Source organism: Penicillium arizonense (assembly GCF_001773325.1).
Source record: "Penicillium arizonense strain CBS 141311 chromosome Unknown PENARI_contig004, whole genome shotgun sequence".
In the NCBI taxonomy this organism is placed as follows: Eukaryota; Fungi; Ascomycota; class Eurotiomycetes; order Eurotiales; family Aspergillaceae; genus Penicillium; species Penicillium arizonense.
In genome coordinates, this window is record NW_019173281.1 from 1566912 (window position 1) to 1591815 (window position 24904).

General features: G+C 49.1%; 9 protein-coding genes across 9 annotated transcripts, besides 2 other annotated features; 6 read left to right on the forward strand and 3 right to left on the reverse strand.

The window, feature by feature from the left end:
• Positions 1-788: 788 nt before the first annotated feature.
• Positions 789-1730, reverse strand: PENARI_c004G10215 (UbiA family prenyltransferase; the record flags this gene model as incomplete). Its single annotated transcript, XM_022629381.1, has 1 exon — positions 789-1730. The coding sequence occupies one exon, from the start codon at positions 1728-1730 to the stop codon at positions 789-791; it is 942 nt and encodes a 313-aa protein (XP_022491052.1).
• Positions 1731-4021: 2291 nt separating this feature from the next.
• PENARI_c004G09534 (uncharacterized protein) lies at positions 4022-5194 on the forward strand (the record flags this gene model as incomplete). Its single annotated transcript, XM_022629349.1, has 1 exon — positions 4022-5194. The coding sequence occupies one exon, from the start codon at positions 4022-4024 to the stop codon at positions 5192-5194; it is 1173 nt and encodes a 390-aa protein (XP_022490826.1).
• Positions 5195-6595: 1401 nt separating this feature from the next.
• Positions 6596-6627: a sequence feature (Short protein (PENARI_c004G09916, OGE55377.1) was converted to a misc_feature.).
• A 90-nt stretch (positions 6628-6717) lies between these two features.
• Positions 6718-6757: a sequence feature (Short protein (PENARI_c004G09916, OGE55377.1) was converted to a misc_feature.).
• A 910-nt stretch (positions 6758-7667) lies between these two features.
• pld2 (putative phospholipase D (PLD)) lies at positions 7668-11486 on the reverse strand (the record flags this gene model as incomplete). Its single annotated transcript, XM_022629081.1, has 5 exons — positions 7668-8354; positions 8405-10641; positions 10693-10836; positions 10889-11255; positions 11310-11486. 5 exons carry the CDS (start codon positions 11484-11486, stop codon positions 7668-7670), a joined length of 3612 nt encoding a protein of 1203 aa, XP_022490675.1.
• Positions 11487-14222: 2736 nt separating this feature from the next.
• Positions 14223-14962, forward strand: PENARI_c004G02449 (uncharacterized protein; the record flags this gene model as incomplete). Its single annotated transcript, XM_022628985.1, has 2 exons — positions 14223-14817; positions 14874-14962. The coding sequence occupies 2 exons, from the start codon at positions 14223-14225 to the stop codon at positions 14960-14962; spliced, it is 684 nt and encodes a 227-aa protein (XP_022490644.1).
• A 773-nt stretch (positions 14963-15735) lies between these two features.
• Positions 15736-17735, reverse strand: PENARI_c004G11761 (uncharacterized protein; the record flags this gene model as incomplete). Its single annotated transcript, XM_022629474.1, has 2 exons — positions 15736-16830; positions 16896-17735. 2 exons carry the CDS (start codon positions 17733-17735, stop codon positions 15736-15738), a joined length of 1935 nt encoding a protein of 644 aa, XP_022490843.1.
• Positions 17736-18569: 834 nt separating this feature from the next.
• On the forward strand, positions 18570-18995 carry PENARI_c004G04725 (serine palmitoyltransferase small subunit family protein; the record flags this gene model as incomplete). The annotated part of the gene is made up of 1 exon (XM_022629100.1): positions 18570-18995. One exon carries the CDS (start codon positions 18570-18572, stop codon positions 18993-18995), a length of 426 nt encoding a protein of 141 aa, XP_022491076.1.
• Positions 18996-19893: 898 nt separating this feature from the next.
• PENARI_c004G01684 (rhomboid family membrane protein) lies at positions 19894-21494 on the forward strand (the record flags this gene model as incomplete). Its single annotated transcript, XM_022628952.1, has 2 exons — positions 19894-20347; positions 20413-21494. 2 exons carry the CDS (start codon positions 19894-19896, stop codon positions 21492-21494), a joined length of 1536 nt encoding a protein of 511 aa, XP_022490993.1.
• Positions 21495-21870: 376 nt separating this feature from the next.
• Positions 21871-23536, forward strand: PENARI_c004G08808 (DHHC family palmitoyltransferase; the record flags this gene model as incomplete). Its single annotated transcript, XM_022629304.1, has 2 exons — positions 21871-22069; positions 22155-23536. The coding sequence occupies 2 exons, from the start codon at positions 21871-21873 to the stop codon at positions 23534-23536; spliced, it is 1581 nt and encodes a 526-aa protein (XP_022491214.1).
• A 252-nt stretch (positions 23537-23788) lies between these two features.
• On the forward strand, positions 23789-24727 carry PENARI_c004G12440 (uncharacterized protein; the record flags this gene model as incomplete). The annotated part of the gene is made up of 1 exon (XM_022629509.1): positions 23789-24727. One exon carries the CDS (start codon positions 23789-23791, stop codon positions 24725-24727), a length of 939 nt encoding a protein of 312 aa, XP_022490813.1.
• Between the last annotated feature and the right edge of the window lie 177 nt (positions 24728-24904).

The window sequence follows — 24904 nt, forward strand, 5'->3', positions numbered from 1 at the left end:
CAAAATGGCAATTTCTATATTGAGGATCATTTGAAAAAATTCAAATTTGACTTCAACCGCAAGTATCCAACCTGCTCCACGGCCTTTAAAAGCCTAGAGGAGCTAACCTACCATCTCGTTGACATGCATTTTGGCGCCCTAGGCGGCAATCAGGCGGAAATTCAGGCCTCATGGGGTGCCAGCAGCCTCACCCCTTTTCTCTGGTTTTTTTCAACATACAGGTAGGATCCCACTCCTCCCCTTGCCTCCTTGTCACGAATTGTTTTCGGTGTTAGAATGAAAAACAGAGGACTTCTATAGGGCATTTACTTCCCCAGATAGTGTCACTATAATCAAACGAGGTAGGTATTTAACTAAACACTGTGTGCTTATATAGCAGAACTAGAAATCAGAGCAGGTTAAGCGAAACGAATAAGAGTGCTTCTAAGCATTGACCTCTCTCGTATAAGGGTTGTAATCCGATTCTAGGTGGGGATATTCCTCCTAACATAATCTTGCCCACGACTTCGGATGCAAGACCCAGAATGCTCATGGCTTCCATCCAGTGCAGGAAATGCTTCTAGAGAAATGAAAAGGCGTTATCTAACTAATTCCGCCTCAGCACGTCATATCGCGTCCTCCGATCGTAGTGCAGATTGGCTTCTGGCTTCCCATCCTCTCTTGTCCTATCTTGTTCTGTCTTATTTTATCCATAATCTTGGCAGCTGATCGGGAGATCCTCTGAGCCAGCTCCATATCGCCCGATGGATCGGATGGTATGAATCTAGTTGTGACAGTAGCGCAAGAAGCTATTTAGATATTAAAACCAAAGACAAAAGGATCATTAACACCGAGAAGTAATAGTAAGCGTGGTAAGTGATCTTATCCATCTCAGGTGACTTTGACGCCCAGATCCTATAAGCGAGGACGCAGGATGATACTTGTTGCAGTATATATGCCGGTGCAATAAGCTTGTCTCGAGCCACCCGCCTGTACCCGGCAAATGATAAGCCTGAGCTGAATACAACGATGAAGAGCGAAGTCCCAGCCCGCAAAGCTTTCAAGCCTCGTGGGGAAAGCAACATGGGAAGTGTATTTCTGTCGGTTTTTCGGTCACCTTCGAGATCGTAAAATTCCTGTATGTGCATCGTCGCCATGAACCACGCGAAGATACTGAGGTCAATTAGAAAGCCGATGTTCCAATATTGCGCCTCCTTTGCAAGCACTTGATTCAGAAGCCGTCCCAGAATGAAGTAGGAAAAAGAGCCAAAAAAATTGCGCATAAACCAGGAGAACCACCTGGGCCACACATAGCACACGCAGATCAAGAACTCCCAATGCAAGAGATGCAGCATGGCCCAGACCCCAAAAAGAAGATACACGAAAGTAGGTCCGATGGTCCATGCCAGCAGCCAGCGAGCCCTCGCCTGGTTAATGTTGATCAAGCCGGCGGGAATTGGACGATAAGGCTTATTGATATAATCTTCTTCCGGAGACGTTGTTTGGTTGGCAATATCGAAGACGTAGCTGCAGAGAACGCCTACAACTATCGTCGTGATAACTAATGAAGCCGTCTCTGCCATTGGCAAAGGTGTACTGATAGCTCTGGCAAGAAGTCCGCCGATAAAGATAAAGAGAAACCCTGTAGCGTTGGACCGCAGTAGCCGGAAGGTCACGTCCCATTCATGCTGTAGGCTTCGGGACAAAGACGACAACGGAGTTTCCAAAAAGGATATGGATTTCAAAGGCATTCTTCTCACGTTCTTCATCTTCGGAAAGATGGCAAGTTCAACTTTCAGTGCGTGACAAAAAACATAAAAAGTTCAAGGAGTGCGATGAACGTCTCCGGACCTGAAATCTTGAAGATAGACGCAGTTCAGAGGCAAGGATATGTCTGAAGAAAAAGCTTGGTAATTTATCGTGTCTTTTGTATCTCATTTGCAGGGTTGCTAGGCCTATATAAATAGCTCTTCATCCCAAGAAGCTGAATTTGTTAATCCAGATTTCTTGGATGTAGGCATTACGCAATGTATTTCTTCTTTAGGAAAGTCGAAGTTTTTATATCCACCTTGGATGTTCAAATCCATCAACTTGGATGCAAGGATACATATCTAGTAGGAGATGAAATCATGCTCTAATTGTTCTCTGAAATGTGGCACGCTTAGGAAGGTTAGCCCGCTCGCCCGCCCACCCACCTCATCGGAGCAACATAGCGGCGAATCAGAGGAACTTTGATCCGGTCTAATTGGGTTTCGGGACTAATATAAATTTACACATATAGAGGGTCTGCTTGGCTACACAAGGATCCCTCGTGCTTGATCATTTCAATCCCAACAAGATATGCAGACGTCGCCTGGGAGGAGAAGAGAGCTTCTTAGATCCAAGATAACTTCTAAAATCTAGTCGGTTGATATCAAGTATGAGAGCCTAAAGTTTTACTTCTGTGCGGAATCTCTACCCATCTTGCTTTCAGAGTACTGTTGTATGTGTAACACTGCAAATTTAGTTTCCTTAATACGGTAGGCTGCATAAGACAGGCACAAATGGGGTTGCCACTTTACTTTGATCTAACTGATAACTGAGAGGATTGCCCTCGGCTTTCCTGTCTAAGGTGGGCGTACATAGTTCGGCGTGATATGACTGCCGTCTCGGCAATTAGACAAACTAAGCACATGCCCGACCTGCATCGGAACTAAGGTGAATCCCCCGCCAACATCTTAGATTCATGAACATTTCTTCATTGCACTCCATTGGCCAGAGGGCTGCTTGCCTGATAATAAGAAGTGAACACATCACAGTCTAGTCCACCAAGTGAGCAGCCATGTATTGGGACCGCAAATTAAAGAAGCCCAACCTCAAGCTATTATGCATTCATCTAGCGCGTACATCATCAGGTAATTTTCTGTAGGGTCGGGTCTTTCAGAATATCGGTGAAGATCCTCGAGAGGGCATTCCATGCGTTTATGTCCTCAAACAATGGTTTCCCGGCTTGGTCCCACTGATGGATAGGCTCTTTTTCGAACAACGCACGCCAAACTTTCGGTAAGATCCTTAAGAAGCGTTGTTGATCACCGAGTCCATGCATGGTCAATCATAGTTAAATATTTGCGCTTTGCTTGTCTGAAACAAACGCAGTCTGTGGCAGGTAAGCTCACCTGAAGATCCTTATTTACTTCGTCTAGCATGGGAATATTTCACCGACGTTTTTCATGATCCGGAAACTCATCGCTACAATAAAAGCTGAGCCGCGTGTCATTGGATCTAAACTCTAAAACGACTGGGACAATGCTTCTTGGCCCGAGATCGAATAATCGCTTCGACCGAGTCATTCAAATGCGCTGAATTTCCCTCCTGCTCGAAATTAAGGAGATCAACCAAAGTACCTAGCCTGTCATCCTCGTTCTTTCGGCCTCTTTCTTGCGAATTCATTTGACTTTGGCCGCCACTGGTTAGAGCCGAAACTGGATTGATGTTGCCAATCCAGATCAATATGCAACACATATCCACATCACGACGCAACACAGCCGCCTGCAAGGCATTTCCTTTCCACTCCATAGAATTGCTATTCCAATTGGCGCTGCTGTGCAGGAGTATTCTCGCAGCGTCATGCCAGTACGTTGGTAAGGATGAGGAATGGTAAGATGTAAGGGAATAATTTCCCTCGAGGACCACGAAGCAAAGCATTCAATAACAAACATCCTCCGTTTTCTGAAAGGCAACCCGTGTTGCAACCTGAGATAGGCTGAGATAAAGTAGTGTAGTGCTAAGCCGGATAAGGGAGGCTGAAAGATAACATGCCGCGCCAAGTTGCCAAGCCTTCACTTGGAAAGTGCGTCGCGCTATCTCCGGTGTAGAGAACGAGTACGAAGTATGGAGTGCTTGGAGATAAACAAGTGAAGATCCAGTTACAGAGATTAGTTCCTTGCGTTCTCCACTGGACATACGTATGCTATGGAAGATCCGAGGAGACATTTCTTAGGGGGAAGATGGACCTCTCATTTTTTGAAGCAGTGCCCTAGCTGACCTGCTACAACTATTTATCATGCTGGTCGGATTCTTAGGTTGGATTTCACTTCTTTTCGAACCTCTCGCCGATGTCTATATCCCTCCCATTCAGCCGCAAGAACGCCTCCGCCCCGGACACCGACCTTGGCACCAGATTATAACCGGGGTCTATGGTCGCCCGCCCCTTTGGAAGATTCATAACCGCCATGGTGACGTGAACTGGAGCTTCCACCGCGACGACGTCACGCAAGCACTCCCCCACGATGTTCACAAATGCCTCTATGCCCACGCGAATGATGCCACCGAGATCAAATACATGAATAACGGCACTAGCGTCGGAGGCGTCTATAGTGACCTTGCCGTTGTTATGAACCACACTCCCGACAACCCAGCCACCGACAAGCTTTTTACTTTTACGCTTTGTAGAAGAAACGACGTCCTCTGGAATGCGCATACACTCGAACCCCTCCCGGGCGATCTACTCGCCGTGGGTACTACTGGTCAGCGAGCCTGGGACGGTATTCTTGTCTATAATGCTAGCGCCGCCAACCCTCTTATGGCAAACCCTCCGATTCTCCAAAACATCACCGGTCTGCGAGCTATACACGGGTTGATCTGGGATGAGCAGGGTCAGATGCTGTGGGCTGCTGGAACAGACGCCGCGGCGGACGGCAGCGATCCGGTCCCTGCATACGGAACTATTGTTGGATATCCCTGGAACAGGGAAACGGGCCTACTGGTTAAGGACGATCGATATGTCTATAAACTGCCCGAGGCAAAACGGATCGAGGCTGAATGGGGCAAGGGATACTCCTGGTGGGCCGGTTTGCATGACCTAGTACCTATACCTAATCAGCGGAAATTCCTTGTGTCGGAAGACCGAGGTCTCCACGCGTTTGATATCGAGACAGGACAGTACACAGAACATTATGAGAATGTCACCGAGAAATACCTGCACGGGTTTGAGGTTACAACCAAAGGTCGCCACGGGTATACTGACGGGGAGTGGGAGGAGCTGCCGCAGTCGGACCTGAAGAGTTTCAATATTGCGCCCGACGGCAGTTTCATATACGTGCAGTCCTTATGGACAAAGTTCCGTGGTTTCCACACGAGTTTGGTGATTAACGGAAAGAGACGCAAGATTAATATCGGCGATGAGATCTATAGGTCGCGGTGGTTTGGAAATCTAGATGGCTGGCCTAAACCCTGAAGCTTGTTAGTATTGTTCTAACTCATGAGATATGACTGTAATTTCGATCAAGTCGTGTATAATTGCATTGACTTAACAATTCGTTCCATCTGCATCTGAAATTCCTGCTTTAATATAGTTTTTCCGTTGTTAAATAGCGAAATCAGCTATACATGTCTATCTGTCTCTACCCCTAATATATTCACGACATTCTGGCACTTGAAATCTATCAAATTGAGAGATGCATCCGAACTGCATAGTCCTTCAACGCCGTCAAGTCAGTTACTTCATCCTGCCCTACAGATCGAACACTACCACTAGCACTCTAAAACGCCAAATAGTATGAGCACTGTACACCTGGGCGGTGAATCCTTTTTTATTTTTATAATAAAAGATATTTGCCACGTACAATAGTGATCCCAACAATGATAAGATGGGTATTATAGCAGTATCTCTTTCTAAGCGGTTAATGTACCAAAGAAGGAGATCATACAGACTCCATATGCTATTCTTGTGGGCATCTAGGGATTCAGAGATTTTGTTATAAAAGTAAATAGATCTAATAAAGCACTAGGTTATAACGGCATGCAAGAAGAATATTCAGAAAGATTACCAGCAGAGTCAAGCAAGATAGCACCACAGCCTCAATACTCGGATTGTTTACAATCGGAACCATGAACAATGGAGCCCATTCAGAAATCCCAAAATCTACCAAAAACAAAAAGCAAAGTTTTAGAGGCAGATCAAATTCCTATCGACTACCATGACCAATAGTAACAAATAATATCCCAATTCATCAAGCCCATCCATCAAACAAGAAAACCGAAAGGAACCATCACCCCATCGAAAAAGAGAAGAAAAGGCTCAATCAACGGAATTTATGTTAGAGTATGAAGAGATCCCACGAAATGTAGCTGAAAGGAAAAATTGAAGCTAAAGCCATTCTACCACCCGATTCGTCCACGAAGAAGTCAACAAAAGAACAAAGTCGAAAGGTCGACAGCCGATGAGATGAAATGAAACCCGCCGAAGAGCTGAACAGGCGGTTTCACGAAACTGGAACTGTCGAGAGTAACAACTGTTTCTCGTGCTGAGGAAGGAATGAACTGGACTGGGCAGATGGACTGGCCATCATGAGAAATGATTGTTGACACATGCATCTATCTGGTGGACAGATGTAGCGGAGCGGACCAAAGCATGAGGGGAGTCGACTGCAGGAGAAAACAAAAGCAAAGAGGTGTTTTGGTCATGTTTTCGTGGGAAGTTTTTTTTTAATTGGTTGAAAGCATTCTCAAAGAGTCCGTGGTGAAGATTGAAAGATGTTGATGCGTTTTCTTGTCGGCCATGGCTGACCAGCGGCGTTCAGGTCAGGCCATGGTGGGAGACGGGACGTTGGAATTGGGAGACATCATGGAAAGGAATTTACATGACAACGCAGCCACCACCGGGAGAGGCTGGAGATGGGATGTTAGTATGTGATTGTGAGATGGGATAGGAGGGGATTATTATGAGGAGCAGAGAGTATGATTCGAAATATTACTCACCCTTGACAACGGCACCGTTCTGGATCTGGGAGGGAGACATCTTGAAGATTGAGGGTTGCTTAAAAAGCGAAAGTTTAGAAAATTGGATAGAGTGTTGGAAAGATTGGATTGTGAGTGATGAGGAAGAGAAACACTTTGGCTGGACAAGGAGGAGGTATTTATATTCGAGCTTTGCTTCGGCAGTCAATGTGGTCGAGATGCCATTAGCATTGGCAGATTCAATGCGGATGTCACATTGAATGGAGAAATTCAATCCGTTGGACATCGGCAATGCGTGCAGTCAGGTAAGAATGCCAGAGTTTGCTTTGACGAGGACGCCCATTACGGGTTCGCTTCATATTGTTCTGGAGCTCATGAATGCAGATAAACTTACCTCTGGCATCCTACTTTGTTCCTAACGTCTGCAATATGCACATTGAATGAGGGCAAGTTGATATTGTTCCGCTCCGCGTTTCGCATTCTCCCCGAAGGAGCTGCCGCTTAGACTGGTTATTTCCGCCGTCTTTCATGGAGTAATGCCACAGCGATAGGCGTGAAGGACACCCCTGTCTCAGGCACGGACGATGGCTGCATTGTGAAGCTTTTCTAACTGTCAGAACAATATTAAGACATAATGCTGAGAAAGTGCAATGTTGAGTATGTGACTCGTCGGATAGGGCTAAGAGACAAAAGGACCGCTGGTCCACCAATCACATCGACCACATTGCGCCTACGATTGTTCTCGAGAACAATATTGCCCGGGCATGGCATCAAAACATACCAAATGTCGTATTTTGATTGCTCAGGACTGACGGTCGGCGTATCTTTTACTCCGGTATCAGGGCTTGATCGCTACCAAAAAAAGATTGAGTTCGCTTAGCTGTAGCAATTTAGAATATACAAATCAAAAAAAAGGCAAATGCAATGATAAGCATATTGACCGTGCCGTCTCGGCAAATACATTCTCCTCCTTAGGTATAGAGCGGCTCCGTCAAGTCATTCAGTGTCAATCCTTCTTTCGCGATATCCTCCTCAATCAAGAACATCAAAGGCATCTCAACCAGAGTACCCTTGACCTGGCTGAGAAGCTCTTTGACCTGCTTCGCTCCCTCCGCACCAGGCGCGAAGTCATCGCGGACCACGTGGCCCCACTGGAATCGCGCCGGCCGGGCGAATCCTTCCCGGGCCTCGGCCTCCTTGTCAGCTTTGTGGAAGTAGTACTCATAGAACTCCTTGTAGGTAGCCCAGTTGCGCACTGTGTCATCAGGCACTGCGTGGAACACCTTCCGGAAGACCTCGCTGTTAGTGTGTGCACGCGAGTTCCACAGACTCTGGACAGTATCGGCCAAGGGATCGGCGACCACCTTGCTCTCGGGGCATTCGAAGTCGAATTGGTTGGGAACTCCCACGGGCTCGAAGTTTGCGTCCGGTCGCTGATAGTCTTGCGGCGGTAGAAGACCCAGATGCTTACGGAAGAGCTCGCGGCGAAGAGATGCAGCGAAGCGACTGGCAGTCCATGGCTTGCCGTTCATGCTCGAGGCTACTGGCGTGAAGTCCTCGATAATGACGGCAATTTCAGAGTCATGGTCGCCGAGCTGAGAGCGGTCGTTCAGGTTTGCAGATCCGCAGACAACAACCCGGTCATCGGCGATCATCACCTATACTTGTTAGAATGTCTTGGTTCATCATGGAATTTGGGCAAACATACCTTCGAGTGAACATAGAGCTCTTCGCTAACAAATGCATCGATCTCAGCATCCGGGTGACCGTCCCATGGCACTTTACGAATATCCTCTCCGCCGAGCATGTAGCACTCGCTAACACTATCCCAGCGACTAGTAGTGGCATGACTTCCTTGGAATTGATGAGCTGCTTGTTGATACTGCTGGAATGGAGCGCTTGTGTCAAAGTTACTTCGGGTGGTGCTCGGGGCATATCCACCAGGACCGGCAGTATTCATGTCATACTGTCTCTGAGCATGCTCGTAGTTGACACCACTCTGCTGCTCGGCCGCAGCCATCGTTCCACCGTTGTTGATGCGATCATAGTTTCGAAGGTTATAGAAACGGATGTATTCCATGGGGTTGAAGCCTTCCTTGGCGATCACTTCCATGATACTGTGCCCACCACGGTTGATGGAGTTGTACTGGAATTCCATGATCGCGCGTGTTCCGAGTGTCTCATCGTCCCGCAAGTCACCAGCGAAGCAGGGGACAGAAGGAATCACCACAACGATCTTGTACTTCTGTCCAGCACGGGCAGCACGCAGGATACGCTCAACAATCGCAGCTCCGATCTTGTTCTTCACTGGATGCTGTGACTCGCCTGTCGAAGTGATGAAGAACTGGTTCTCAATGTAGACGAAATGCTCACTGTTACGAATGATGGCGCAGTATGCATCGGCAATTGAATGCTCAAGTGGGCTGCCATTGCTCCAATTTGCACAGCTGCGCACAATCTGGCAGGACATGTTTCCTCGGGTTTGCGACGACGGACGGCCATATGTGGTCAGTCGGTCTTGATATTGGTGGATTTGTCCGGCAAGTTGACCACGAAGGGAGTTCCCGTATTGAGTTATATCCTCTTTGAAGCGGCGGGGCGCCAACGAGCCTCGTTCGCGATCGCCGGAATGCTGGTCATCATATATTCCACGCGTGTTGGAATGAGACGACTCCTGGCCCGGAGGAGGGGGGTAGTAAGGCGTCTGGCTTTGGCTTGAGCTCTGATGGGTGCCAGTGGAGGCCTGTGTTGGCGGTGGTGGGTAATAAGGTGTCTGTTCCTGGTTCAGGCTCTGGTAGCCTTGATAACTGGGAGGTGCAGTATTCTGAGCTGGAGGAGGTCCAGGTGGGGGAGGCGGGAATGAGCCTCCAGAGTAAGTGTATTGGGGTGTACCCTGACTCTGTGAATGACTTGACTGGGCCGGCGATGATTGATAAGTGGGCGGAGTTGGACTGGGCGGAGGATGGTACGGGGTATTCTCGGAGTGAGACGAACTAGACGTATTCTGTTGCTGCTGATATTGGTACTGATTCGAGACCTGAGCGGGCGATGGTGAGTAGTTCGAAGTGTTCCCAGGCTGATATGACTGGTATGACCCAGTATGGGATTGTTGCTGGTTATGCTGGGGCTGCTGCTGGGACTGGGGCTGGGGCTGAGTGTGTTGATAGGGGCTTGAAGCCGGTGGTGGTGGGTATGTAGAAGTAGTTCCACTGGGCTTTGGACTAGGCTGCTGTTGCCAGGATGGGGTGGGTGACTGTTCCTGTTGCTGGAACTGCGGGCTTGACTGACCCGAGGGATACGGATTCAGTTGCTGCGAGCCAGGTTGCTGTTGGCCAGTTGACGAGGTAGGACGCCCGTGCAACGCTAATCTTGCGTACCTTGTGTCACTCCGAACTTTATATTTCGCATCGTAGATGAAGTTCCATCTCTCGACAAAGTGACGACGCAGGTCTTCAACAGCTGCACCGTGAAGGCTCACAGAGATATCAGACCATCCCATACGAGACATGGACTTTCTATCAAGCTGGTTCTTCTCCCAGTGAACGACATCTTCGAAATCAAGGACACGAGAATTGTTGTAATCCTGACCAGGGAAGACAGTTTGGTTCACATCCGAGGGATGCAGATCGGAGATCGAATGTTGGTGGGTATCCCAACGGCCGAAGCACATATCCAAGCCACCCATAAAAGCAGTCTGACCATCAATTAAGCAGAGCTTCTCATGATGAGCCCAATACAGAATCACATCGTTATTCATGCCGTAAACCCCTTTAATGGTGTCCTTGGACATCTTACTGAGGCTTGCTGAGTCAAGAGTCATATTTTGGAAAGAAGAAGTTATAGAGGCCGCAAGCTCTTGACGATCAGGAAGGTGATCAGGGTGACGGAAGACCGCGATATTGGGGTGCAAGTCCTCCAAAGCATGTTTAGTATGAGAGGAGGACACTGTAGACCATCTCTTAGCTCAGCGAATTCAATGCGGAGAGATATACATACGAGTTAGTGCCTGTGTCACTTCCTTGTAGACAATCACATTGACGCGAACACCGCGCTGAGCTGCAGCTTGCAGCATTCGGTCCAGCCGGTATTGTTCATTCTTTGCCGGGGGTCTGCGGAGGTATAATTCGGGGGACAACCACCCTGATTACATCTTAACGTCACATTCCACGGTACGGGGGAACTTCAAACTTACAATCCAGAATCCAGATCGACTCCCGTGCATTCTCCAGTGCGCGAGACACAGCCCAGAAATACGAGCAGCCATCGACGTACCACTTTGCGTCGTTATGTTCTCGGGGAGGAGCGAAACTGCCAAAGCGATGTTCGGTGGTTTTGGTGGGTCCATATTCGGCGTAGGCTTTGGGGTCGATTGTGGTCCCCAACTTCTGCGCGAATTCGGTCCCAAACTCGGTCACAGTGCCTTGGAGCTTGCCCAGGAATCCATGGAGCTTGTCTTCCTTGGGTGGTTTTCCATAAGGCTGTTGTTGCTGTTGCTGTTGCCCACTTTGTCCCTGACTGTATCCGTATTGTGAGGATTCGCTTTGAGTCGGGTAGCCTTGCTGTAACAGAGATAAGTGTCAGCACGGTACCGATGAGGGTTTGGCAAAACGTACCCCCTGGTAGCCACTTGGGTTGTATGTCTGACTCTGGCCAGGCTGCGACGAGCCCTGGTGGCTTTTGTATGTGTCGCGGAGCTTCTTGAATGTGTCGCCGAAGCCGCGAGATCCGTCTCCGGACCCACGTTCGGCCTGGTAGTAGCCACCATAGGCCAGGTCATCTTGGTTGGACATGGCGATAGTAGAGAAGAGAAAACGGAAGATCAAGATACCCAAGATCAAAAGAAAAGAAAGACCGCAAAACAAGGATGCCTGCAGAGCGGGGGACTGTTTTTAAATGCGCCCCGCTGCCCAGCCACGATGGAAACGTGGCGGTGTATCAGCTGTTTTGGCTATTTTGCTGTGTGCTATGCTGTGTGCTATTTTGGGCTTATTATATATAGTGGTTGTAACTAAGTTGTCAAAATATATTCGGACACCTCTAGAGTACTTGTAAGTTATAAGCTGACTCGCCATGTGCTTCACCCCGCATGCATGCGCGGCTGATCACAGCAACAGTGGGACCCCGTTGACCATGCTGCCTTTCTCATGCCATTTTATACGACAGTATCGGAGATTTCTTAACATAGAATCATATCTTAGTAGGAATATCATGTTAAGCTGAACCATTTAGAGACAATCCTAGAAATCGTGTTCTAAAGGCTTCAATATATATATCCTTGTTTCCTCTTCTGCTCCTATGTAAAGGTGAAGAAATTATATGCGAATTCTATACAAGACTTGGGACATATGCTGGTGATTTAGAATTATTATTAAGAATTGACCTGCATCCCACCTAGATTGAGTGACCTGCAAAGCCAAAATAAGTAAGTTGTATGAGCTGAGCTTAGTCTACCTATCGGGCTAAGGAAATTAACGTACGTAAGTAAGAAGCGATAATCTTAGAATAGGAGGTCTATGGAGTAGAGGGCAGTGATAAGTAATTTAAGGTGGACGGTCGGGAGAGGTTAGGAGAGATACCTCCAGGCGCAAGTACACATAGGCTAACTCGAATTTCTAAGGCAGTTTATACGTACTTATACCGTAAAAGCTAGTAAGATAAATACTACGCACTCCCAAAGTCAGTTACTTAAGTAGGGCGGGAGTCATTCACTCTTTCCTGAAAGGTCTAGCTCAGCATCCCAGTTCTTATAAAGATGAGCATCCGCAGAGTTCAAGTTTCCCGAGATACAGACATCGGAGAGACCATCAAAGACGACCTTCTAAGACATTTGGACGATCTAACGTACGAGGCTCGTTTCATCATTGCCAGCTCTGTGATATGACTACTTAGTCACTTGTATTATACAGGCCAATTTAGAGAATCGGCACCTATCCACAGCAAAGAACTTGTTTCCCGCGCCACAGCCATTCAAAACCGTGCGAGCTCCAAAAGAGCAAAACCAACCTCTGGCAGCATGAGTGTCGACATCGGCATATACGCAGTCCCCCACAGCAGCTATCAATCAATCTCCCACCGCCCTCCAGGCAAATGCCGAGCGCTTTGCGGCGAACATCGAGAAGCCTTAGAATGTTGAGTGGACTTTGGAATTGTTCCAGAACGGGAGGTGCACTGGGGAGAGCGTTCCTTGTTCGAGAATCGGAGCGGCTGCATTTCGGAAGGGTATTCTCAATGATGGCGCACTTGTTCATTAAGGAAATCATGGACCCTGATCGCAGAGTGCTCTTTCCTCCAGTGATCCGAGCTGTACGCCTGCGAAGGTGATTGATGATATTGGTGAGTCTACGCGCCTCTTTGTGCTAAATGGACTCCCCAACTAATATTCTGGCATCCCTAAACGCTGCCCCGAATCCTGTCGCTGTTATCGATGCCGTGCTTGTGATGACAATCTCAATAGGTTTCTATTTATTCTCGAACACAAACTCGCTGAAGTAGCACAGAATGAGTTGCATCTCGTTTGGAATCATCAATCAAGAGATCAGAGATCACAATAACGTTACCATAAATCTTACTTTATGGCAATTAAGAACTGGGGTTATTAGCAGCAGGAGTGACCTCGAAGACAAATAGGAATCACAATACGCAGGAGTGCGAAATTGCGTAAAGATCACTATCAGAGTCTGCTAAATTACTGGAATGGTTGGAGAGCCTCAATCCATACAGTGGATAATGTGACAAGGCTTGCCTAAGGAGAAGATATACAATGAACGTGAGTCATATCACGTTACACTTTCAATGTTAGATCGTTTCCAATACCTAGGTCGGGCAGATCATACCAAATTTCACAAAATATTGGGCTCGAAGTAAGCCAAGGTACTGCGACATATGCCGGTGAATGGTTACAGCTCTCCGGTCTGTAGAAGCCATGCCCTGGGTGTAAATAATTAATTCATGGATGCAATTTGGTTCGCTGTATCCAGACTGCGGTATAGGCAAATAGACGTACTCACAATGTCGCGAATATTTCGTCTTCAAGCTTCTGGGGTCCCGGGGTTCTCATCGGATTACTTGTTAGGAAGCATTTGGATTAATTAGAGAACCCCTAGGGGCCAACAATCGGAGAATGCCACCTGTTTCTAGCGCGTTCAGAACGAAACTAATGGATTTAATCATGAAAACATTTGTTGCATTCCAAGGTTCGTTATGAGATCCCTAAAATCAAGGAGTATACTTTCTATGTTGATCCTTGGTCGATCTAGGGCGGCCACTACCTAGAGGAGGGTCCATCATCCGTATTTCCTTTCTTACTTCACCATCTACCTTAGCTAGAAAACATCGCAGCTACAAGTATGGCTGCTAAGAGTTCTATCAATGACTGACTGCATCTCCCTGACTCCCCACCACATACCTTGTCTGAAAACCATGAACCCGCAGACACTATGATGTCCAACAGTCTTATCAAAGACTCAGTGCATCTCCCGGGCGCTTCACCACATGCCCCCTCTAAAAGACACGACACCAGAAACAATATGACGCCGAATAGTCTCATCAACAACTCATTGCATCTCCATGGCCCTTCACCACAGATCTCGTCTAAAAAACACGACGCCACTATGACGCGTGAAAGTCTTATCAAAGACTCACCACAACGTATGATCAGGAAAGGGTTTTGCGGCACAGTCTGGGCAGCCTCTGAGAAAGGCTATGCATTCAACAGAGAAGATGGTGGGCCGGGTCGGTCTCTGAAGAATGACTTTCGAATGCACCATCAAGTCCTCCAGGCCTTTCAAAACTTCACCATGTCCAGCCACACAACAAACGAAACAATCCTGAACGAATCACCGCAAATACGGCTTCAAATACAGATTCCAACCTGCTACGACTTTATTAAGGCAACAGATCAGGACTGGTGGTCACTGAATCAGCAAAAGTTCCGATCGGGGTATACGCCATGCAATATGATCCAGTCTCAGCGCATTCCTCCTTTTTCCGAGACCACAAGGGAACTGCTGATTACCAACTACTGTCCGTCCAAAATTGCTCAACAAATACGCACCAGCGAGCCGAACAAAGACTGCTTGATAAGGCCATACCTAGGCCGAAGACGAACTCAAAAGCCACATTGTATGTCGCAATTCTCCGCGTTTTCTCTCCGGAATTACCCACTTCATATCGATCAGATGGAGACACTCGGCATGACATCAAACTCTATCCAGCAGTACGCGAGGACAATGGCCGAAACTCTCGCTATAATGCGTTGGATCGGTGAAATTGATGGGAACGATATCGAGTTTGTTCTAGCGCCTCCTAATGATTCCAACTGGGGAGGATCATCTGAAAAGGGAGATAGTGTCCTTGGAGTCCATTCATTATGGGTTCTGGACTTTGATTTATGTAGGAGTATGACTATGGACTTCAATGGAGTGAAACAAGCTGTCGCTTCTTTTTGGGATAACGACCCTTACTATCCCCGACCAGGAAGAGACCCTGTGATATGGGATGCCTTCCGAGGGCGCTATATTCAGATCAGTGACGCTTGTATGGGGCCTTCCGGGTCACACAAGCCAGAAAGTCGACACACTCTACCAAATCAATTCATTGAATTGGTAGAACAGGAGGGCAAGAGGAGAGATGGAAAAGATGACAATGGCACGTGTATGAAATCAGACATGTATTAAGAGATTGGTGGAATTCAAAATTACGTTCCTTTTGCTGAATTTGACCGCACTCGAACTTGAACAAAAGTTGTGATGTAGTTCCTTCCTATTGTAGTCGATCCTTGTAACTCATCTCACGCCTCTCCCGTAGGGCACACTCCATAGAGGGCTTTCAGAATTGGCTCATGTTCCCATCCATCTTTCTAGAACTATGTTCCAAGAGGGAAAAAAGAAAGGATGTGAGCCGTTTTATGCGGGCAAGCAAATCCTGTTGGCGCCTTGCTTTCAGGCAACAATATACAAATCTCATGCAAAATTCAAAATCGAACCGTTAATTCATTGAAACGTTCATATCAAGAGTCTGTACAATTTCCTAAACCAATTCTTAATTCCAAACATCCATCTGCTTCTGAATGTCCAAAACCTTAGCTTCATCGGCCTCAGAATGGTCACTGAGATCGGCTTCATCTGAACCAAAGGCATCACTTGTAACCTCCTCAATCTGATCTAGAGTAAGACCAATGAGCCCAACAGAGCGTGCGTTACCGACATGGCACATCTCCTCGCCAACTGCAGCTTCAATGACACCCTCGCCTCCCTTGGAAGCGAGATCGGACTCGAAGCTGTGGAACACCTGCCGAAGGGGTTCCAAAACCTGGCTACGGAAAACCTTGACGGTCTTTTCAAGCTGAAGTTGCTCTCGTAGAAAAGGCGAAGAAAGCAGCAGATAATACAGATTCAGTGCGGAGTGAAGTGGCGGGCCTTGGGTCTGGGTGAGACAGGTCCAAGTTGCGACAATGCTGGGCGCTGAACCGGAGGTGGTGGCGGAGGAGAATAGATGCGGGAAGAGAGCCCAGAAGTAGAGCGGGTGTTGGAAGACATTGTCGGATGACTGATCGGCGCTGCGCAGCAGTTCATCCTTCAACCATGAGATGGCACTGTCCCGGGCAGATGCAAGGCGATCATCTTCCAATATTTTGTAGATGAGCTTGAATCTGGTTTCCGATGATGGATGGCTTTGGAAAACCGCGGCCGGAATTTGGCGAACGATGCCGTGACTCTGGCGGGCTGTGCACGCAGTCAGGGTCACCACGAACTCCTTGAATTCGATTTCGCTGGGCGTGGCTTTGATGGGCTGTTGCAAAGCGTAAACCGTTATGGCCATGAGGGAGTCGAGGAGTGCATGCGGCTGACCAAATGCAATTTCATCGAGGCTTGTGTGGCCGCCGACAAAGTAGTTGAAGATCTGTGCAAGGTTAGGGAACACGGGCAGGTCGGGCATTGGCTGTCCAGAGGCATATAGGGTAGATCCTGCGGCCCGAGCTGCCAGTAGGAGGAGTGAGCCATGGCGCTCGAGAGGAATCCCATCGGGATCTTTCGGTGGCTCATCGAAGTCGAGCTGCGCAAGTTGATCAGTGGGTGATTGAGAAATAATTGATAGAAGCTGATTGCTATCAATCCCAACGTCCCGTGATAGAGCCTGTATAACCAGTCAGAGGATATGATTCAAATTTGCGGAACATTATAGTTATATAATCAACATACCACCAGTTTGCCCATTATCATATCACGCTCCTTGAGCTCCTTGGTAGATCCATATGCATCAGTCTGGGACTGAGCGGGTAGGCGCAGGTCAGGATGCAGGTGCTCCTGCATGCGAATAGTCCACGACATACCAGGGTCCACAGGGCCAGAGAAACTCAACAGATATGACTTGAGCAACTCAAGCAGACCAAACTGTGTGAATTTACGAACAAGAAGAGTCTCGTTATCGGCAGATTGAGATGGCGTCGCAACCTCTGCCTCGGGATCTGGTGCTGACGCTGCGGCAACCTTAAGAACACTCGATTCGCTAGCAACTCGTGGAGGAGGAGCCGGTCGTTTAGATGGAGAAACCGCACGGAAGAACTCGAGGAAGGCGAGAGTGGTCTCGTTGGTCGGCATCGATGTGTATGCCTCTAGGGCTGCTTGAAGGGAGGTGGCGATAAATCGACTAGGCGCCTTGGTCTGGATACGTGTATGGAGTACCGAGAGCATTCCGAGAAGGCAATTGAACTGTAAGATGTGTAGGGGCAACCCCGCGTCATTCGCCTCTTCGTCGTCTTCATCTTCGGGCTGGAGTTGCATCAGAGATTCCGAGACACGCAAGATCACTTCACGGGGATTTCCCAGTCGCGCAACGTCTTGGAGACAGTCGGTGGAGGCGGGGAGCATGGGAAGCAGCAGCTTCACCAGGTCCCAACCGATGTTTGTCGTAAGTTGCTCATCTTGCAGGAGCTTATGGAGAAGTGGCAAACGCTCTGGGGTTAATTGATATTCCAATAGCGTCAGGTAGGTCAGGTAGTCTGTTGCTGGAGGCAGCGCCTGAACGAGAGGGTCTTCCATGGTAGTTGTTGTGTTTAGATGTGAGCGGGGGAAGATGAAACGCGGCAACCGCGATGACATCAGCGGCAGAATCCCAATAAAGACGGGCTGTGATCTTCTCATCACGACTTGTCTATATATCCTCGTCTGATGTCTACTTCTCACCTGCTTTGTTTCCTGTTCACCTTGTCAGGTCATTGTCCTGCATATCTGATCTTCAATTAATGACTGTGCACGCTGGACATTCGGACGTCGGATGTATTGGCCTAGCTAGACCCATCTTGAAGTTCTCCCTAGGCGACTATCCTGCAGCGTGGTTACTTCACGGGATTTGAAAATGGCAACGCTCTCGGGGTTGTCGGAGCTTTCGGAAATGTGCCTGGTTCCTGCAAAGCCAAGAACCAGAACAAATGCAACCTTGGCAAGGCATGAGTAATGCAAACTAACTCTATAGATCGAATCTGGAATGCCTCAAAATTGGACCTATGCTCCGAGTTCCCTGCTTGTTGCCGATAGTTCCGACCCCTTCCTAGTCTGCGCTCCACTCCTTCCTCCAAAGCAGGTAGGGCTGAAATATAAGTAGTTAGGCGTCATGCTATTCTTTCTTTCTTTTTGCTTTTCTTACTCCAATGACTATAACACCTAGCGGTCTGGCTACCTCCGCCTTCATCCGTACATTTCTCTTCTGACAAGCATATTTACATTGGGTCTTTACCCTTTGTCTGTCTCTTCCTCTATACTTGACAACGGCAAAGCCGAGGGATAACTCCTACCTTGCCTGGCTGGCGCTTTCATTGGCGAGATCATCGCACCTATTGATATCCCTCTCCCTAGCACATGTCCATAACTGCGACAATGACCGAGATGCAATCGTTTTATACTCCGTCCACGTCCAACCGCATTTCTCCACCTGCCCCGGCAGCGATGAACGAGCTCATGAATAGATATTCCTCGGCGAGAAGCAGTGCCACATTCAAGGGGGGCTGCACACGCAAATATCGCAACCTCGTCCAGCAAGGTATAGATCGCGTACGGCTCGAATACTACCGATACGAAGTCACATTTGGGCTATACGTCATGACGCCGGGCGAGAAATTTGTGGCTAACACGTTCGTCCTCGTCGTGCTCTTTCTGCTGGCTTGGGCGCTTTTTTACTTCCCGTCACTACTCTACGCCAAACTCTTCCGCCTCCTGTGGCTCCTGACCGGCCAGAGCGGCGAGCAAATGGGTGCAACTCTGGGCATCCTGGGTGAGCATGGGAACTCATTCTGTCCTGCGTGAACCGCCAATCGTGATTTGGTCTTCTGGCAAACAGTTTCAATTCAGTGCCCACTCCCAATATAGGAATCACATCCTTTACATCAGGTCTCCGGTTTGTTGCAATTGTTGAATGCCTTCGATATACCCAGGCTGCCAGGTCTCGCGTTTGAGCTCCAGTGACATGGCACATCTCCGTGTCCGTCTCTCAATTTCCGTTCCCTTTGCCGTTCTTTTGACCGCGTTCTCCCTCCATGGAAGGATATACCACATTCGTTCTTTTTGCATATATACCCTCACAGTCCCATTCCTTGGGACTGGATGATGCGCAGATGTTTGATTTTTCTCCCCTCTTCCCCGCGTATCATGATTGAGCAAGAGTACACGACGCAACGCTCGACGTCGAATCACGGTTCCCGTGACTGCATAATTCCTGTGGGTGCTATGTTTGCTTTGGCTACTTGTACCAGTCGCCCATGAATTCTATTGATACCAGTCTAATACATAATGTTAACAATGACCATGGATATATTTACCATTTACCGAGTGGCTGGTGCAGGGCGGAGTATAGCGGTACGTAGTCAATGCTTGGCATGAGGCTGATATCGCGTGCGCGTTCGCCCAACGTAGTATACCGTAGTAGGACTGAGCCAAGAGACAGAGAATCTCGGGGCGGAGGACCCAGGAAATACGTGGCGGAGTGGAACACACGCAGACCGCGCGGCTGAGTCTGCGTCGATCGGCCCAAAAATAACTTTTGAGTAATGTGACTGCCTGCTTCTTCACACACCTCACTTTCCAACACTCTCGCTTTTTAAGGGCTTCTCCATCGTTAAGGAAGCTTATTTCAATCTCACTTTCTCTCAACAACTTCAAGGATCTCCCTGTTCCGATCCTGCTAGACCAACCTCGGCCGCCCATCATGGCCGCCAACGACTACTATCACCAGAACATCCCTCAACCTCCAACATACGACCAAGCTGTCCCTGGTTCAACACATCAAACCCCGACGATAGCCCCTGGAATCGGCTACGCCAGCCACAGCGCAAACCATGACGACCCGTCCGCCCCTTATCACAACAGAGAAAGTCAACAATCTTTTGTTTCAGACAATGGACAATACCAGACCGCAGGACGTGTAACAGAAGGCGACCACTACTCAGAGAACATTCCCTTGAAAGCTCAGACACAGTATGGCAACAACCCTGATTGGATGCGCCAACAGACACAATACCCTCCATCGCCAGGGGCACTAGAAGATAGCCGACGAGGTGATGGCCGAAAGAAGGGGTTCTTCAAGAAGAAGATCGCCTGGGTGACATATATCTTGACTTTGGCCCAGATCATCGTGTTCATCGTCGAACTGGTCAAGAATGGTGAGTTCGGTTCTCGGCGCTTAACCGTCTCGGAGAGAAGACTAACCAAAGCTTTCCTCTACTAGCCCAGTTGACAGGATCGGTTATTGAAACGAAACCCACCTTCAATCCGATGATCGGCCCTTCACCATACGTCCAAATCTACATGGGAGCGCGCTACGATCCCTGCATGAAGAACGTGGAGGGAATCCAGAACGCCAACACAACTATCTTCTGGCCCTGCCCGAATGCCACTTCCACCACCGACCAGTCGTGCTCATTGTCGGAGTCCTGCGGCTTTGGCGGCGTACCCAATCCCCATGTCGGAGGATCAACAGATGATAACCCCGCTCCCAACCAGTGGTACCGCTTCATCATTCCCATTTTCTTGCACGGAGGTTTCGTCCACATTGGCTTCAATTTGCTGGTTCAAATGACCATGGGCGCGGACATGGAGCGCATGATTGGAATTTGGCGGTATACCTTGACATATTTTGCCAGTGGTATCTTCGGCTTTGTACTGGGTGGAAACTATGCTTCCCAATTGGACCCCAGTGACGGCTGCTCGGGTGCCCTGTTCGGTATCCTCGCGCTCTACTTGCTCGACCTTCTTTACGATTGGACTCAGCGTGAGTCCCCATGGGTCGAGCTTATTATCATGATCCTGGGTGTGGCTGTCTCCTTTGTTCTGGGCCTTCTTCCCGGGCTGGACAACTTCTCCCATATCGGTGGCTTCATCATGGGTCTTGCTATTGGCTTAACTATCATGCGCTCCCCCAATGTTCTCCGCGAGCGCATCGGTCTGGCCCGCCAGCCATATGTCGCCATGAGCGGTGGAGCCGGCCAGGCTACCCCCGACAACAGAAAGACAACCTCTTTCATGGACATGTTCAAGAGCAAACGCGGCATGTCCAACTCGAGCCAGGATATCGAGAACTCCAAGAATCCCATCAACTTCTTCAAGGGCCGCAAGCCTCTTTGGTGGTTGTGGTGGGTTGTCCGCGCCGGTGCTTTGGTGGCGGTCCTGATTGGTTTCATTATGTTGCTTGTCGACTTTTACAAATACCCTACCTCGAACTGCTCGTGGTGCTATCGCTTGAGTTGTCTGCCTGTCAATGGCTGGTGCAAGCAGAACACTCTGACTTTCACTAACACCAACAGCACTTGATCGTGCTATTTCTGCTATGTTTGGACCATTTTATTGCATTCTATCAACATGTTGATAGATCTATTAGCATTACTGTAAATATCCAGCTTTTTACTACACAAGAGAAAGTCCTTGTAAATAGATCAATTATTCTTCCAGTTCGTATTGCTGTAGTTCCCAAAATAGACTCGGGATATCTACGACGCCACAGTTTTAGTGTGGCTGTGGCGAAGTAAATTACGCATACCGTACATGTACCTGATCTCACCTGATACTCAGATTCCAAATCCGATGTCTGACTTCATCTCTCTGTTCTGCTTTGTTTTATAATGGAAATATTCCTCTGAGGCTCTCCGATGCACCTCACTCCCAACTCTGTACTGTGAACCCCCCCAAAATGGCCACCTTGGCCTCGTCACCCCCAACCTCGCCCTCCTGGCCGAAGCGGCGCCCTCGAGCCTGGGCTCTCCGCTGTGAACGCTACTGCTGTGCGGCAGCAAGCTGCTTTCCACTCGCCTTTATCTACGGCCTCACAACATGGGCGGTCTACGTTGCAATCAGCATTGGCATCAAGCCTTCAAAGAGTGAATGGATCGGTACGCCGCATTCGGCCTGCTGCCTGCACAGGCTTTTTATCTACACGCAATTTATCCAAGTATACTAACAATGTTATCGTGGCAGGAATCCCAAGTACGGCACTCGCATTCACACTCTACGCCCTCCTCAACTTCTCCTATACCGTCGCCGTATTTACCGACCCGGGATCGCCGACCCGCCGCGGCGCTGACCGCCACGAATACAGCGCCGTCCCTGTCTCCGAATATCCGGAGTTCACCTCATATACCGTCAGCTCGACCGGCGAGTCGCGGTACTGCAAGAAATGCCAGTGCCCGAAACCAGACCGCGCGCACCATTGTTCAACGTGCAAGCGATGTGTCTTAAAGATGGACCACCACTGCCCGTGGCTGGCAACGTGCGTGGGACTGTATAACTACAAAGCCTTTCTGCTATTTTTGATCTACACCTCGCTGTTTTGTTGGGTTGTTTTTAGCGTTGCTTCTATTTGGGTTTGGACTGAGATTCTCAACGACACCCAGTACATGGATACCATTCTACCCGTGAATGTCGTTTTGTTGGCGATTCTTGGTGGTATTATTGGGTTGGTCTTGACGGGATTTACAGCTTGGCATATTAGTCTTGCTGTTCGTGGGACAACGACCATCGAGTGTCTAGAGAGGACGCGATATGTCTCGCCTTTGCGTAAGGCGTTGGACCGCAAGCGCAATGAGCAGCCGCCCAGCGATAATTACTGGGGTGAGCCGGAACCTAGCTTGACCGGTCGACTGCAAGGGTATGGAAACCAGATCATCGATGCGCATGCCAATGCCATCCCAGGAGTCACTCGTGCGGAAGAAGGTGAAGAGCACCTATCTCCAGACCCGCGCTCAACAGACCCTATGTCCGGTGCCTCAGGTCCAGACAACCACCTCACACCAGCCCAACAGGCTCTGACGCGATCATACGCCGAAATGGAGCGACAGCGCGAACATGAAAGGTACCAAGAGTACCAAAACTACGAAGACAACGAGAAAATGCCCAGCGCCTTCGACCACGGCTGGCGTCGAAACCTCCTCCACCTCTTCGGCGAACGACCACTCCTCTGGCCTCTCCCAATCTGCACAACCACCGGCGACGGCTGGGGCTGGGAACCCAGTGAGAAATTCCTAGAAGCGCGGGACCGCATGCGATCTCAGCGAGACCAGGAATCTTCCGAGGAACAGCAGTACTACCACGAACTGTACCAGCGCAACCTGGATAACAGTCATAGTTGGAGAGACCCTGCTGGCACCGCGCAACCCTTGCGCACGCCGAAACGTGGTACCACGCCTGAACGGCCTCCGACTAGTGTCTCCATGCAGACTCTTGCGCCAAGGTCTCCGAGACCGAGGCCTGGTGATAGTGATTTTGAAGATGAGGTTGAGGGGAATGGATTGTTGGATCCGGGGGTGGGGCGTCCTCAGGCTTCACGTGATGATCCGGATGAATGGCGAGATTGGGATTAAGCGTAGCATAGCATGCTGTAAAGATATAAGTTAAGCATTGAAAGTTCAAACGTCAAATATTCAAATATCAAAATATCAAAATATTATGCAAAGATGCATATGTAAGCATGCACAACCTTAATAATGACGGGACACTTGGCATCTTATCGATTCTCCACTTCTTATCCTCTCCAACCTCCAACATCCACATTCAACAACATACACAGCCTTTCAATCCAGCAACCATACACAGAAAGCTAGAGAGACAAGAAAATGACATCCCCCTCAACCCGCCGTCTCCTAAAAGAAAGCAGCGACCTCCATAAGAACCCAAGCCCCTACTTCACGGCAACACCAATAACAGATGACAACCTACACGACTGGCACTTTACACTAGTAGGCCCACCATCCCCATCCCCCTACAGCCATGGTCTGTACCACGGCCGCATAACCTTCCCACCGACATACCCACTGCGCCCGCCATCCTTCCGCTTCCTGACACCATCCGGCCGCTTCGAAGTCAACCGCGAGATCTGCCTTAGTATCTCGGGTCATCACGAGGAAACATGGCAGCCGGCCTGGGGGGTGCGCACGGCGCTTTTGGCGATTCGGTCGGAGATTATGGGAGCTGAGAGTCAGGGGCAGGTTGGGGGGATGGAGGGGAGTCCTTCTCTTAGGAGGGAGTTTGCGAGGGCTTCGACGAGTTGGGTTTGTCGCGAGTGTGGAGTTGGGAATTTGGAGGGGATGAGGAGGTGGTGGGCAGTTTGTCGGGACCGGGGGGTTGAGGTTGATGTTGAGACTGAAGGGGCTAGGGTAGGGACTGGGGAGGGTGAGGGGGATGAGAAGAAGCAGAAGGACGACGGTGTTGCTCGAGACCAGAGTGAAGTTCCGGTGCAGGCGCCAGCTCAAGCTTCTGGCCATCAGGGCGAAAATACTCCGATTGCGCCGTCTGCTCCCACCCTTACTGCGGCTGTCCCTGCCACATTGCCAGCGCCAGCTCCAGCATCCGCACCTGCATCATCACCGAGACCTGCAGCTGCAGCTCCTGTGTCTGCACCTGCACCTGCACCTACCCGCACGATCCCTGCTCAACCAATACCCTTGGATCAAGAGTCGTCAGAGGGCGTATGGCTGGACCGAGCCATTGTCGGCGTCGTTATTGCTCTGATCATATTGATCTTACGACGAGTCGCCAACGTCGACGATCTATGAACATGAAATATGACCATCACTGTTGCGATATCTTTGCTTTTTGCGTTTCGGCGGGTGGGACTACATGTACGGAGTTTATGTGCATATTACCATGATACCTCTAGATGTTTATTGAAATCAAACACGGCATTTGTGAAAATTTTGAATCTTTCCTGCTATTCTTACAATTCGTGAAAT